Raw genomic sequence first — 11,125 nt, 5'->3', positions numbered from 1 at the left:
AGGGAATTAATTCCTTGTCTAGTGCTGAGATGTTGGAGCTGCAAGGAGCCTTAAAGATGAAGAAAGAGGAAACAGACTCTGGGAGTTGTCCAAGGGAGCCCCAGGGTGGGCCAGGCTGGAACTCAAGTCTGCTAACCCAGGGCTGCTGAAAACCTGGGGGAATTCTGAAATATCCCCAGGGACCTCCGGTATACAAACATAGCCACTAACTTCAGCAAAACAGAGGCCCATGCAGATTTTCCTAGGTCCAGTGGCTCCTGTCATTCGAAAAACTCACCTGTTCTGCTGTGTGTGCGGTGCTGTTCTGGGCACCGAGGGACCACGGTGACTGTGACAGACACGGCCTCCCCACACCCAGTCTCAAAACTCCCACCCATGTGTCTGCAAACAAGCACTGCTAAGTGTGAAAGGCTTACAAAAAAGAGTGAAATGATGCCATCTGTAGCAACTGGGATGGACCTAGAGGTTGTCATATTAAGTGAATTAAGTCAGACAGAGAAAGATAAATATCATATGATATCACTTATTTTTTTTCCTTCTCTATACAAATTTATTTTATTATTTTTTTTAAATTTAATTTTATTTTTAAACTTTACATAATTGTATTAGTTTTGCCAAGTATCAAAATGAATCCGCCACAATATCACTTATGTATTGAATCTAATTAACAATGTACAGATGAACTCATTTACAAAACAAAAGCAGACTCACAGACATAGAAAACAAACTTATGGTTACCAGGGGTAAGGGAAAAGGAGCGGTAAATTAAGGGTCTGGGGTCAACAGATACACACTACTACATATAAAACTTTAAACAACAGGGACCTACTGCACAGGGAATGAAGCTTAATATGTTACATAACCTATAGCGGACGAGAACCTGTGTGTGTGTATATATAATATAGATATATAACAGAATTGCTTTACACCTGAAACTAACATAACATTGTAAATCAACTATAATTAAAATAACTACAAATAGGGTCACTAGCCTCTAGGTTTCAGTTATCTAATCTGGAAAATGGAAAGACCACCTTAGATGCCTTGTAATACAGATGCTGTCTGGTTCCCCTGCGTCTCAGTAATTCTGTTGCTGTTAGTGCTTGGTGATGGACTTAATCTGGAAACATCCTCAAAAAGTTGAAATGACAGCAAAGAATACCACCTTATATCAACAAAAGACCTCATTAATAGTGAAGCCATGGGACTCTGGGCCCTTTGTGATCCAAATAACATAGCAACTAAAAATACAAGGGAAAAGCTGTTAGAACTCAGAAATTACTATGTCTAAGCCTGTGACAAATGAAGACAGAAGTACTTAGGAATGTAAAGGATTTGAATAGATTTATAGTAGTGTAACTGGGATTCCCTGGTAATTCAGATGGTGAAGAATCTGCCTACAATGCAAGAGATTGGGTTCAATCCCTGAGTCAGGAAGATCCCCCTGGAGAAGGGAATGGCTACCCACTCCGGTGTTCTTACCTGGAGAATCCCCATGGACAGAGGAGCCTGGCAGGATACAGTCCATAGGGTCGCAAAGAGTTGGACACGACGGAAGCTGCTTAGCATATATACTTAGCAAGCACACATGAAAAATAAATATGAAACAAGAAGTGGGGAGGGCAGTGGAAAACCTGATCAGAACAGTAGGAAGAAATTAAGGAAGTTCTCCAAAAACAATTCTCACCTGAAAAGGCGAAAGGAGGAAAATGCTGCTTGACTCCAGACCTCGACGGAGTCACTGGTTAATCTTTTCCATCTTAGAAGAGAGAATTCTCACATTAAATGAACTTGCCATAATATAGGAGAAAATAAAACAGGAAGCCCTCCAATTTGTTCTATGAAACATATAGTGAATAACCTAATACTGAAACCTGATTGAAAACACCACAAACAGTCAAAGCTGTCTTTCCAGATGTATGTTGATTAAAAAAAAAAAGAAAAAAAAAACTTTAAGTAAGATGCTAATAAATGACATCAACAATATTATAAAAGAACATTTCAACAGGACCACATTGATCTTCTGGGTTGTCAGAAAGTCGGCTCTGAACAGGACAGGTCTTATCTGCTGCTGATATCTACACAGGGCAGTCCCCTCACAGAGCTCAAGAAATGGGTGTTTACAGACATCTTCAGTATAGTACGGTTCATCGATCCATTAGAAAACAACGTATTGCTGTCTGTTGAGTCCATTCCAAAAAGACATTTAATAAAATTCAGCATGGATTTCTAGACATTCCTGGAATTCAGTAAAAATGACCAAGTTTGCAATTAAAAAAAACACAAAAATTTAGAACTTTTGTCTGTCAGCAATAGCCAGTAAGAAAATGAGATAAAGAACTCCTCCATAGTTGCAACAAAAATAAGAGGTACTTCAGAAAAATCCTAATAAAGTGAGAGATGTACATGGAAAAAACACAAAGCTCTGCTCACACGTCAAAGAAAACCTGCGTATGAGGCACACCGTGGTTGGGTGGGAAACTCGGTTTATAAAGACGTCAGTTCTCCTCAAACACGACGCCAACCAAATGCTTACAACTTTACAGACTAAGGCTACAGTTAATTTTGTGGGCTAAACTAGCAGGAATATAAAATGATCTACAAAGAGAAACAGTGACAAGGGGAACAGCCTGGCCAGATAGGAAGTCTGTTACAAGGAAACAGGAGGCAAGTGCGTGGGGAGAGAGGGCAGATGGGCAGAGACTTTCAGGCTGGGATGACAAAAAAGTTCTGCAGACGCATGGTGACGATGGTTGCCATTAAACTGTACACTTAAAAATTGTTCACGTGACAGATTTTTGTGTTGTATATTTTACCACAATAATAAGAAATTAGATACTTGTATAAAAAAGTAGATAGGCCAGAGACAGAACCTAGTACCTACGAGCGTGTAGTTTGACGAAGGAAAATTTTGACCAGTAAGTGATGTTGGATAACTGGCTTTCCCCCTAGAGAAACAAATTTAGACCCACAGTTGTCAAAATACATGCTGTTATCTGATGGCTTAAATAATATTTTAGAATTACTTTAGAATAAAATAGAATTTTATTTTAGAAAATTTAAAATAAATGAGAGTTACGGGCTTCCCTGGTGGCTCAGTGGAAAGGAATCCACCTGCCAATGCAGGAGACGTGGGTTTGATCCCTGATCCAGGGTAACTGAGCCCATGCACCACAGCTCCTGAGCCTGTGCTCTGGAGCCCAGGAGCTGCAACTCCTGAGCCCATGGGCCGCAACTAGTGAAGCCCACGGGCCCTAGAGCCCGTGCCTCGCCAACAAGAGGAGTGACCACCGTGAGAAGCTTGTGCATCACAACCAGAAGGTGGCCCCACTCGCTGCAACTAGAGACCAACCTGCACGGCAACAGAGACCCAGCACGGCCAAAGTGAGTATTCTTAAATAGAGGAACGAGTTAAATATCAAATATTCAAGCCAAAGATAAATCACAGAAGAAGAGCATAGCATAGTTTAGTGTATGAAATTAGAAATTTAAAAGTGAAAGCAAAAATACTGGCTTGAGAAAATATTTGCATTAAATATCAGTTAATATTTAAATACCACATAAACAAATAAGATCTTAAATGACCTGGATAACCACGATGTGTAGTCTCTCAGAGCCAGACATCCTGGAGTGAGAAGTCAAGTGGGCCTTAGGAAGCACTGCTGCCAGTGAAGCTGGTGGAGGTGATGGAATTCCAGCAGAGCTGTTTCACATGCTGAAAGATCATGCTAGTCAAGTGCTACACTGAATATGTCAGCAAAACTGGAAAACCCAGCAGTGGCCACAGGACTGGAAAAGGTCAATCCTCATCCCAGTCCCCAAGAAAGGCAGCACTAAAGAACATTCGACTGCCGGACAGCTGTACTCCTCTCCGCACCAGTAAGGGATGCTCAAAATCCTCCAAGCCAGGCATCAGCACTACGCGAACCATGCACTTCCAGGTGTCCAAGCTGGGTTTAGAACAGACAGAGGAACCAGAGATCAAATTGCCAACATTCGCTGGATCATAGAGAGAACATTCCAGAAAAACATCTACCTCTGTCTCATGGACTACACTAAAGCCTTTGACTTTGTGGATCATAACAGACTGGGAAAACACTGGGAGAGGTGGGAATACCAGACCATCTCAGCTGTCTGAGAAACCGTATGCGGGTCAAGAAGCAACAGTTAGAACCCTGTGTGGAACAACTGACTGGTTCAGTCAGGATTGAGAAAGGAATACAAGGCTGTTTATTGTCACCCTGTTTGAATAACTTATATACAGAGCACATCATGTGAAATACCTGGCTGGATGAAGCACAAGCTGGAATCAAGATTGGGGGAGAAATGTCAGCCTCAGATATGCAGATGATGCCACTCTAATGGCAGAGAGTGAAGAACCAGAGTCTCTTGAGGGTAAAGGAGGAGAGTGAAAAACCCAGCTTAAAACTCAATATTAAAAAAACTAAGATCCTGGCATCTGGTCCCATCACTTCATGGCAAATACAAGGGGAAAAGGTAGAAGCAGTGACAGATTTCCTCTTGGGCTCTAAAATCACTGCAGATGGTGACTGCAGCCATGAAATTAAGAAGACCATTGCTTCTTGGCAGGAAAGCTATGACAAACCTAGACAGCATGTTAAGAAGCAGAGACATTACTTTGCCAACAAAGGTCTGTATAGTCAAGCTATGGTCTTTCCAGTAGTCATGTATGGATGTGAGAGTTGGACTATAAAGAAGGCTGAGCACGGAAGAATTGATGTGTTTGAACTGTGGTGTTGGAGAAGACTCTGGAGAGTCCCTTGGACTGCAAGAAGATAAAACATGTCAGTCCTAAAGGAAGTCAACCCTCAATACTCTTTGGAAGAACTGATGCTGAAGCTGAAGCTCCAGTACTTTGGCCACCTGATGTGAAGAGCTGACTCACTGGAAAAGACCCTGATGCTGGGAAAGATTGAAGGTGGGAGGAGAAGGGGGCAGGAGAGGATGAGATGGTTGGATGGCATCACCAATGCAGTGGACATGCACTTGGGCAAACTCTGGGAGATGGTTGGGGACAGGGAGGCCTGGCGTGCTGCAGTCCGTGGGGTCTCAAAGAGTCAGACACAGCGACTGAGCAACAATAAGACGAGACACATTCAGATTCCAGTATGTAAATGGGCAAAATACATGAAGAGACCTTGTGTTATCAGGTGTTATTTTAGCTGTTTCTTAATAGATGTAAAATATTGTAGTTTTAGGTGTACAACATAATTTGATATTTTTATAGATGATACCCCATACAGTTATTATATTGATTATATTCCCCGTGCTGTATATCACATCCTTGTAATTTATTTTACACTTAGTGATTTGTACCTTTTAACCCCCTTCACCTATTTTACTCCCCTCTGGTTACTACTACTTTGTTCTCTGATTCTATGAGTCTCTATTTTGTTATACTTGTGTTAGATTCCATAGAAGTAAAAATATACAAAATTTGGGTCTCTGACTTACTCCACTAAGTGTAATACCTTCCAGGTTCATCTATATTGTTGCAAATGGCAGAATTTCATTCTGTTTTATGGCTAATATTCCTGTGTGTGTGTGTGTATATACCATTTCTCCTTTATCCATTTATCTATTGATACACACTTAGGTTGCTTCTATATCTTTGTTATTGTATGTAAATAATGTTGGGGTGCACATTTTCAAATTAGTGTTTCCATTTTCTTTCGATAAATACCCGTGAGTGGAATTGCTGGATCGCATAGCAGTTTGTATTTCCAGTTTTTTATGGAACCTCCGTACAGGTGGATACATCAATTCACACTTCCTCCAGCAGTGTCCTGGAGCCCCCTTTTCTCCATGCCTTTGCAGCATTTGTTACCTGTGGTCTTTTTGGTGATAGCCGTTCTGACAGGTGATGCTCACTATGGTTTTGATTTGTGTTTCCTGATGATTAGTGATGTTGAGCAGCTTTTCATGTGCCTGCTGCTCCTGTCTTTTTGAGAAAAATGCCTACTTAGGTCTTCTGCCCATATTTTAATCAGGTTGCTTCTTTTTTATACTGGATTGTATGAACTGTTGCCCTCTTCTTCTCCTGCCCTCAATCTTTCCCTGCATCAGGGTCTTTTCTGGTATAATCATGACATTGTTGCTAATAGGGAAAAATTGGAGGGAAATTGGAAATGTTTAAATAAATTAAGGTACATCGGCCTAAGGTGCCGAGGACCAGCCCCGGCTGATCCAGGGTATTCGAAGGGGAGACGGCGTCGGCGACTATTTATTTATTTATCAAAGATATAAAGAGTAATAGAATGAGGATAGCTCAGTAGGAAAATTCAGTGGAGAAAAGAAGCTGAGTAGCTTGGTTTACGCGGGAGACCAATAAAACTTCAAGACAAGAAGTTTGCACCACTTACGTAGGCCACAGGCGCCCTCTCGAATAGCGGAAGGTGCCTCACCCCAGACACCTTCTCGAGTGGGTCTTAGAAGCCCAGGCATAATTAGTAAGCGTGGTGGGTTCCGCGCTCCAGATGGAGACTCAGCTGGAAGTTAAAAGAAAGAATGACATGGGGAGACCAAGCGTTGGTGAGCAAGGCCCCTAGCTTTATTTTTAACAGGGGCTTTTATACCCTAAGTTACACATAGAGGATAATAGGGGATGCAAAGTCAGCAGTCTTTGATTCTTATCAAAAACCAGGGCTTCTTTCCTGCAAATTTATCGTATACAAATGGTTTAGGTGATTTACATCATCTTCTGGCCAGAAGGCCTACTAACATTTTATGACTCTTGACAAGGACTTATCAACAAAGACTTATTTTCTCTAATAAGAGTAATTATTTTAAGGTTTGGCGCCATCTTCCAAAGATAAAATTGCACTCCTATAGGGCGGATGTGTAATGGGTTTACAACAAAGGAAAGAATTTATTACCTTAAGGGTCTAAAGTTACTAACACCAAGGCCACTACTTATTTTTTCTATATACCAACTATTAATTAATACACATTCAAGGATGCAATTCAGGGGATGTGAAAACTTGGCAACAAGCATTGACTCATCAATGAAATCCTTTACTAGTTTATTCTGACAGTTTCTAACTCTCTGAGAGGCTCTAAGCTATTTGAATATCTTAAACTTCCCGTGCCTCTGGAGGCTAGGAGACTGTAAACAATCGTATGCATAGCTGCAGGAGTCTGGGTAAACTTGTCAGGCGAGTTAGAGAGCCATCTGAGGGGTTTGGATTTAAACACTCCTAATTGCCCAGGAACTTTATTAATTGGAGCTGTAAGTTAACTCTTTGACAGAGAGAGAGCAAGATGGTGGTAGGGGACAGCCCCCAGTAAAGTCAGAGGTGAGAGCACAAAGCAATAAAATAGGCAGACTCTGGTTTTTTTGGGGGAAAATGCTCGAGAATATCCGGGCGGACTCCTGAGGCTCGATCCGCCTTTGCGTATGCCGAGCCTCCTTCCTCATGACCTTTGTCACGAGCGGAATGCCTCACCGGCTCCCGGCACTAAGGGGTGTACCATTTTTTATGATGGTCATAAAGGTGCGAGCACTATGGGAAAATGCTTATTTTCTTAAAGGAAACAGTAGTGTTCCCTGTTGTTTACGAATATGGGCATATTTATTAAAAATAATGTAAAGGAATACACAGGTGTGACAAGAGCAGTGTTCTGGGGTAACTCACGAACAGTGGCCACCTGATAGCTCTGGCCACTTGATGTGAAGAGCCCACTCACTGGAAAAGACCCCGATGCTGCGAAAGAGTGAAGGCAGAGGAGGAGAGGGCAGCAGAGGGTGAGATGGTTAAATGACATCACCGACTCAATGGACGTGAATTTGAGCACACTCCAAGCGACAGTGAAGGGCAGGGAAGCCTGGCGCACTGCAGTCCAAGGGGTTGCAAAGGGTCAGAGACTATTTAGTTACTGAACAACTAATCATGGGTAACTGTCCACTTCTCCTATTTCATAAACCTGCAATAATGATTCTATTTTCTGCGTTTTAAGAAGTGTTCTGAGAGAGTATGGATAACCCTAAAACTTGAGTATGTTCTCTTATGTGTGAGATAATCCAGCCTAGCTGAAGAGGGTCTGTAACAAGGAGAGTCCCACCTCAGAAGCCAGTGTCGGGAGACTTGAGTGCATTTGAGGGCCAGCAGGACCAGCTAGTCTTTGTGCAGCAGAAACATCTCGATTGTCTCCTGTGTGCTAGAAACTGGTTTTAGACAAAGGGTTTACGTACAACGATCATCTAATGCTCCTTAGGTGGGTTGTTATTTGCTACCTGGAGGCGGTACGAATTCCCAGTTAATCACAGCTTGGGTTGACAAAATGTCAGATTAACTTCCTTAAATATGCTGCTGGTTTTGCTGTTCCAGTTTGCTTCCATAAACAAGTGAAGTGCTGGATTTTATTTTTTTGGCTGACCTCAGAATACACCCTAGTTGCTCTCTGAACTTCACTGGCCCCTGCTGACTCTGAAATAATTCTGGGTCAGTGGAGACAAAGCCTGTTTCATGGAGATGTTCAGGGGCCCTCCCGGGGGCCAAGGCACCCTCATGATGCCGCTGAGCTTCATCAGAGCTTAATTGAGGTGTGAGATATTAGGCTTATCTCATGATAAGCCTTTCTCATGACTTCCATTTTTAGAAACTTAAAACTTGTGCATTTTTTTCCTTTGTAAATTTCATAAAATGAACTGCGAGGGTACAGAGAAATAGTGAATCCATGTTAACATCCTTACTTTCAAATATCTCTATTATTTGTGAAACAGGATTGACATTTTAAAACCAGTAATATTTATGTCCCATTTGATTAATTTTTTAATCAGTAAAGTACGAGGACTGCAAAGCAGTTGGAGAAAATGTTTAAAATCAAGAGCCCTCAGTTCTCATCCTCAACCTGCCATAACTTAAAAATCTTCTCCCACCCGCTACACCCTCTGGAAGGGTTTTATCTTCCACAAACTGAGCCACATGGATTAGATCTTTGCCAAGATCTCCAGCTCCAACGTTTTATGATGCTTTTGTCCTAGGAGAAGCGTATGTTACCGCCGTTTCATCGTGTACGTACAGTGGGCTCACCACTGTAATCAAGTCTCCTGCCTGGGGATGTTCAAAGTAAGGGCCATCACGGCTGGTTGATAAAGCGCAGGGAGAATAGAAAGCATTTACTTGGCTGAGCTTCCATTCACGTAGGGCAGAATACACGTGGAACAGTGCTTCAGAACTGTGTCTGGACAGAGTAATCCTAAAATAATCATAGCTAAAATCTAGTAAGTGTTTTTAAAAGCTTTTCATCAGATTTAGGGGAAAGAACTGGTCATCTTACACTACTGGTTGAATGTAGATTGCGTCTCACCTCGGTTTGCTCTGAAATGCCTGTGTTCCTCCAGGTGGGCTCGGTGGTGGCGGTGGGCTGGATCCGCTCGCGGAAGGCCGTGGACTGGCGCCTCTTCCGCAACATCTTCGTGGCCTGGTTCGTGACAGTGCCCGTGGCCGGGCTGTTCAGTGCTGCTATCATGGCTCTCCTCATCCACGGGATCCTTCCGTTCGTGTGATCGTTCCTTGGCGGCCAGCAAACGGGGGATGGTCCGGGGCGTGTGTGTGGGTGGTGTGGGCTCACACACACACGCCGTGCCCACCACGGGCTGTCCCCCAGCCAGCGCCTCCACACCCCCCTCAGATGTTCCAGACCACACTGTCCACCTAGGTGTAGAGTCATCGTCCAGAGCTAACTTAACTACTGTACATAATACTGTGCATTCAACTGGTATTGTGGCGACATAACATGGTGCGGTTACTTATATATTAAATATATATTGTATACATAGAATAATTGCTAGTATTATTTCAGACATCCTCGAGATGGGAGTGGAGCTACCTGCCTAGACTTCAATATTCAACAAATCTTTGTACATACCGATTTCAGCGGCAGATTTTAAGAACCTTTTAAAAGGAAGTGTAGATTGGAAGACGGTGTTTTTTCCCCATTTAATATCTGTAACGTAAGTGAGACACAGGATGAGGAGGCCCGTTTGGGAAGGTGTCCATGTGCTGTTGACATACTGGAACAGGAGTTCACAAGTGCTTTCACTGAAGAATTTGTTCATATACTGTGTATTGATTATGTAATATATCATGAATTGCTTCTGTAAATACTTAAAACTGTAATTTTTTAATGGTGTGCTTCCCTTATACTTTTTTGATCAGAGAATTTTGGAAAGTACCAAAGAAGCAGCGGAATAGTTTGCCAGTATTATATTTTCATACTGTTTGTGTCCCCACCCCACCCCCACTTTCTCACTAATCCCAGGATTAATCCTGGGTGTGGCAAGACCACCTGGAGCAGGGTGTATGGTGCGATGCCAGCCCCCACCATGGGCACATCCCACTTCCGGCCCCCACCACACCCCCCTCTGCGGCCCGCGCCGGATCCTGGCCCCTCGATGGTGTCAGTGTAGAGGAGGTACCGACACGAGGACGCGTGACCGAGCACTACATGTCAAGTCCAGTTTAAACTCCCGCCCCCTCCTCCCCTGCAGCCTGAAGAATGGGACTCTGACCTCGGTCATGAGGCAAGTGCTTTAGCCTTCTAGAAATCCAGGAGTGGGGAGGGTTGACCTGTTAGACAATACACTGGACTTGAGGACTTCCGTGAGGCCTTCACAGAGCGGAGCATCCCTGGTTGCTCTGCTGTGGTCCCCCACTGGAGTCTTCTCTTTTTTTGATAGCGGGAGGAAGTACGACTAATGCAAGAGCCTGAAACTGTGGAAATGCTGCTAAAACTTTTATATTGACAAACACTTTCTCGGTACTTCATTGTGATTTTTCATTAATCAACCATATTAAATTTATAATAAAAAATGCCCCTCAAAAGTTTGCCTCTGAAGTCTTTTTCTACATACCTATGTTTTTTTTTTACTGAGTTTCCACAAAAATAAAAGCTATATAATTTGTTTGCTTCTATTTTCAAATACCTTTTTCCCCCTCTTATTTTACTACTGTTACTTGTTTGTGCCCAAGATACACAAGAGGAGAGAATGGCCCACAGCCCGGCCATGCGTTCACACACACTGAGCCTTCAGTGCTGAGCCGTCTGCCAAGACAGCTGGTCCCCGATGAAGCCTCTGTCACACTCTGCTCAGACTTCCCAC

At 42.9% G+C, this 11,125-nt stretch overlaps 1 protein-coding gene across 13 annotated transcripts in view; it reads left to right on the top strand.

Moving 5' to 3' along the window:
- Positions 1-10,847, top strand: part of SLC20A2 (solute carrier family 20 member 2) — a 116,931-nt gene extending 106,084 nt beyond the window's left edge. For all 13 annotated transcript variants that reach the window (XM_024986262.2, XM_059882233.1, XM_059882232.1 and 10 more), the window contains 1 exon segment: positions 9,365-10,847. In XM_024986262.2, the coding sequence (XP_024842030.1) occupies positions 9,365-9,529 (165 nt within the window). In that variant the 3' untranslated portion in view covers positions 9,530-10,847.
- The last annotated feature ends 278 nt before the right edge of the window (positions 10,848-11,125 follow it).

The sequence above is a fragment of the Bos taurus genome, chromosome 27 (assembly GCF_002263795.3).
Source record: "Bos taurus isolate L1 Dominette 01449 registration number 42190680 breed Hereford chromosome 27, ARS-UCD2.0, whole genome shotgun sequence".
Classification (NCBI taxonomy): domain Eukaryota; kingdom Metazoa; phylum Chordata; class Mammalia; order Artiodactyla; family Bovidae; genus Bos; species Bos taurus.
The sequence above is the reverse complement of the archived record's forward strand: the minus strand, read 5'-3'. Positions and strand labels throughout refer to the sequence as shown.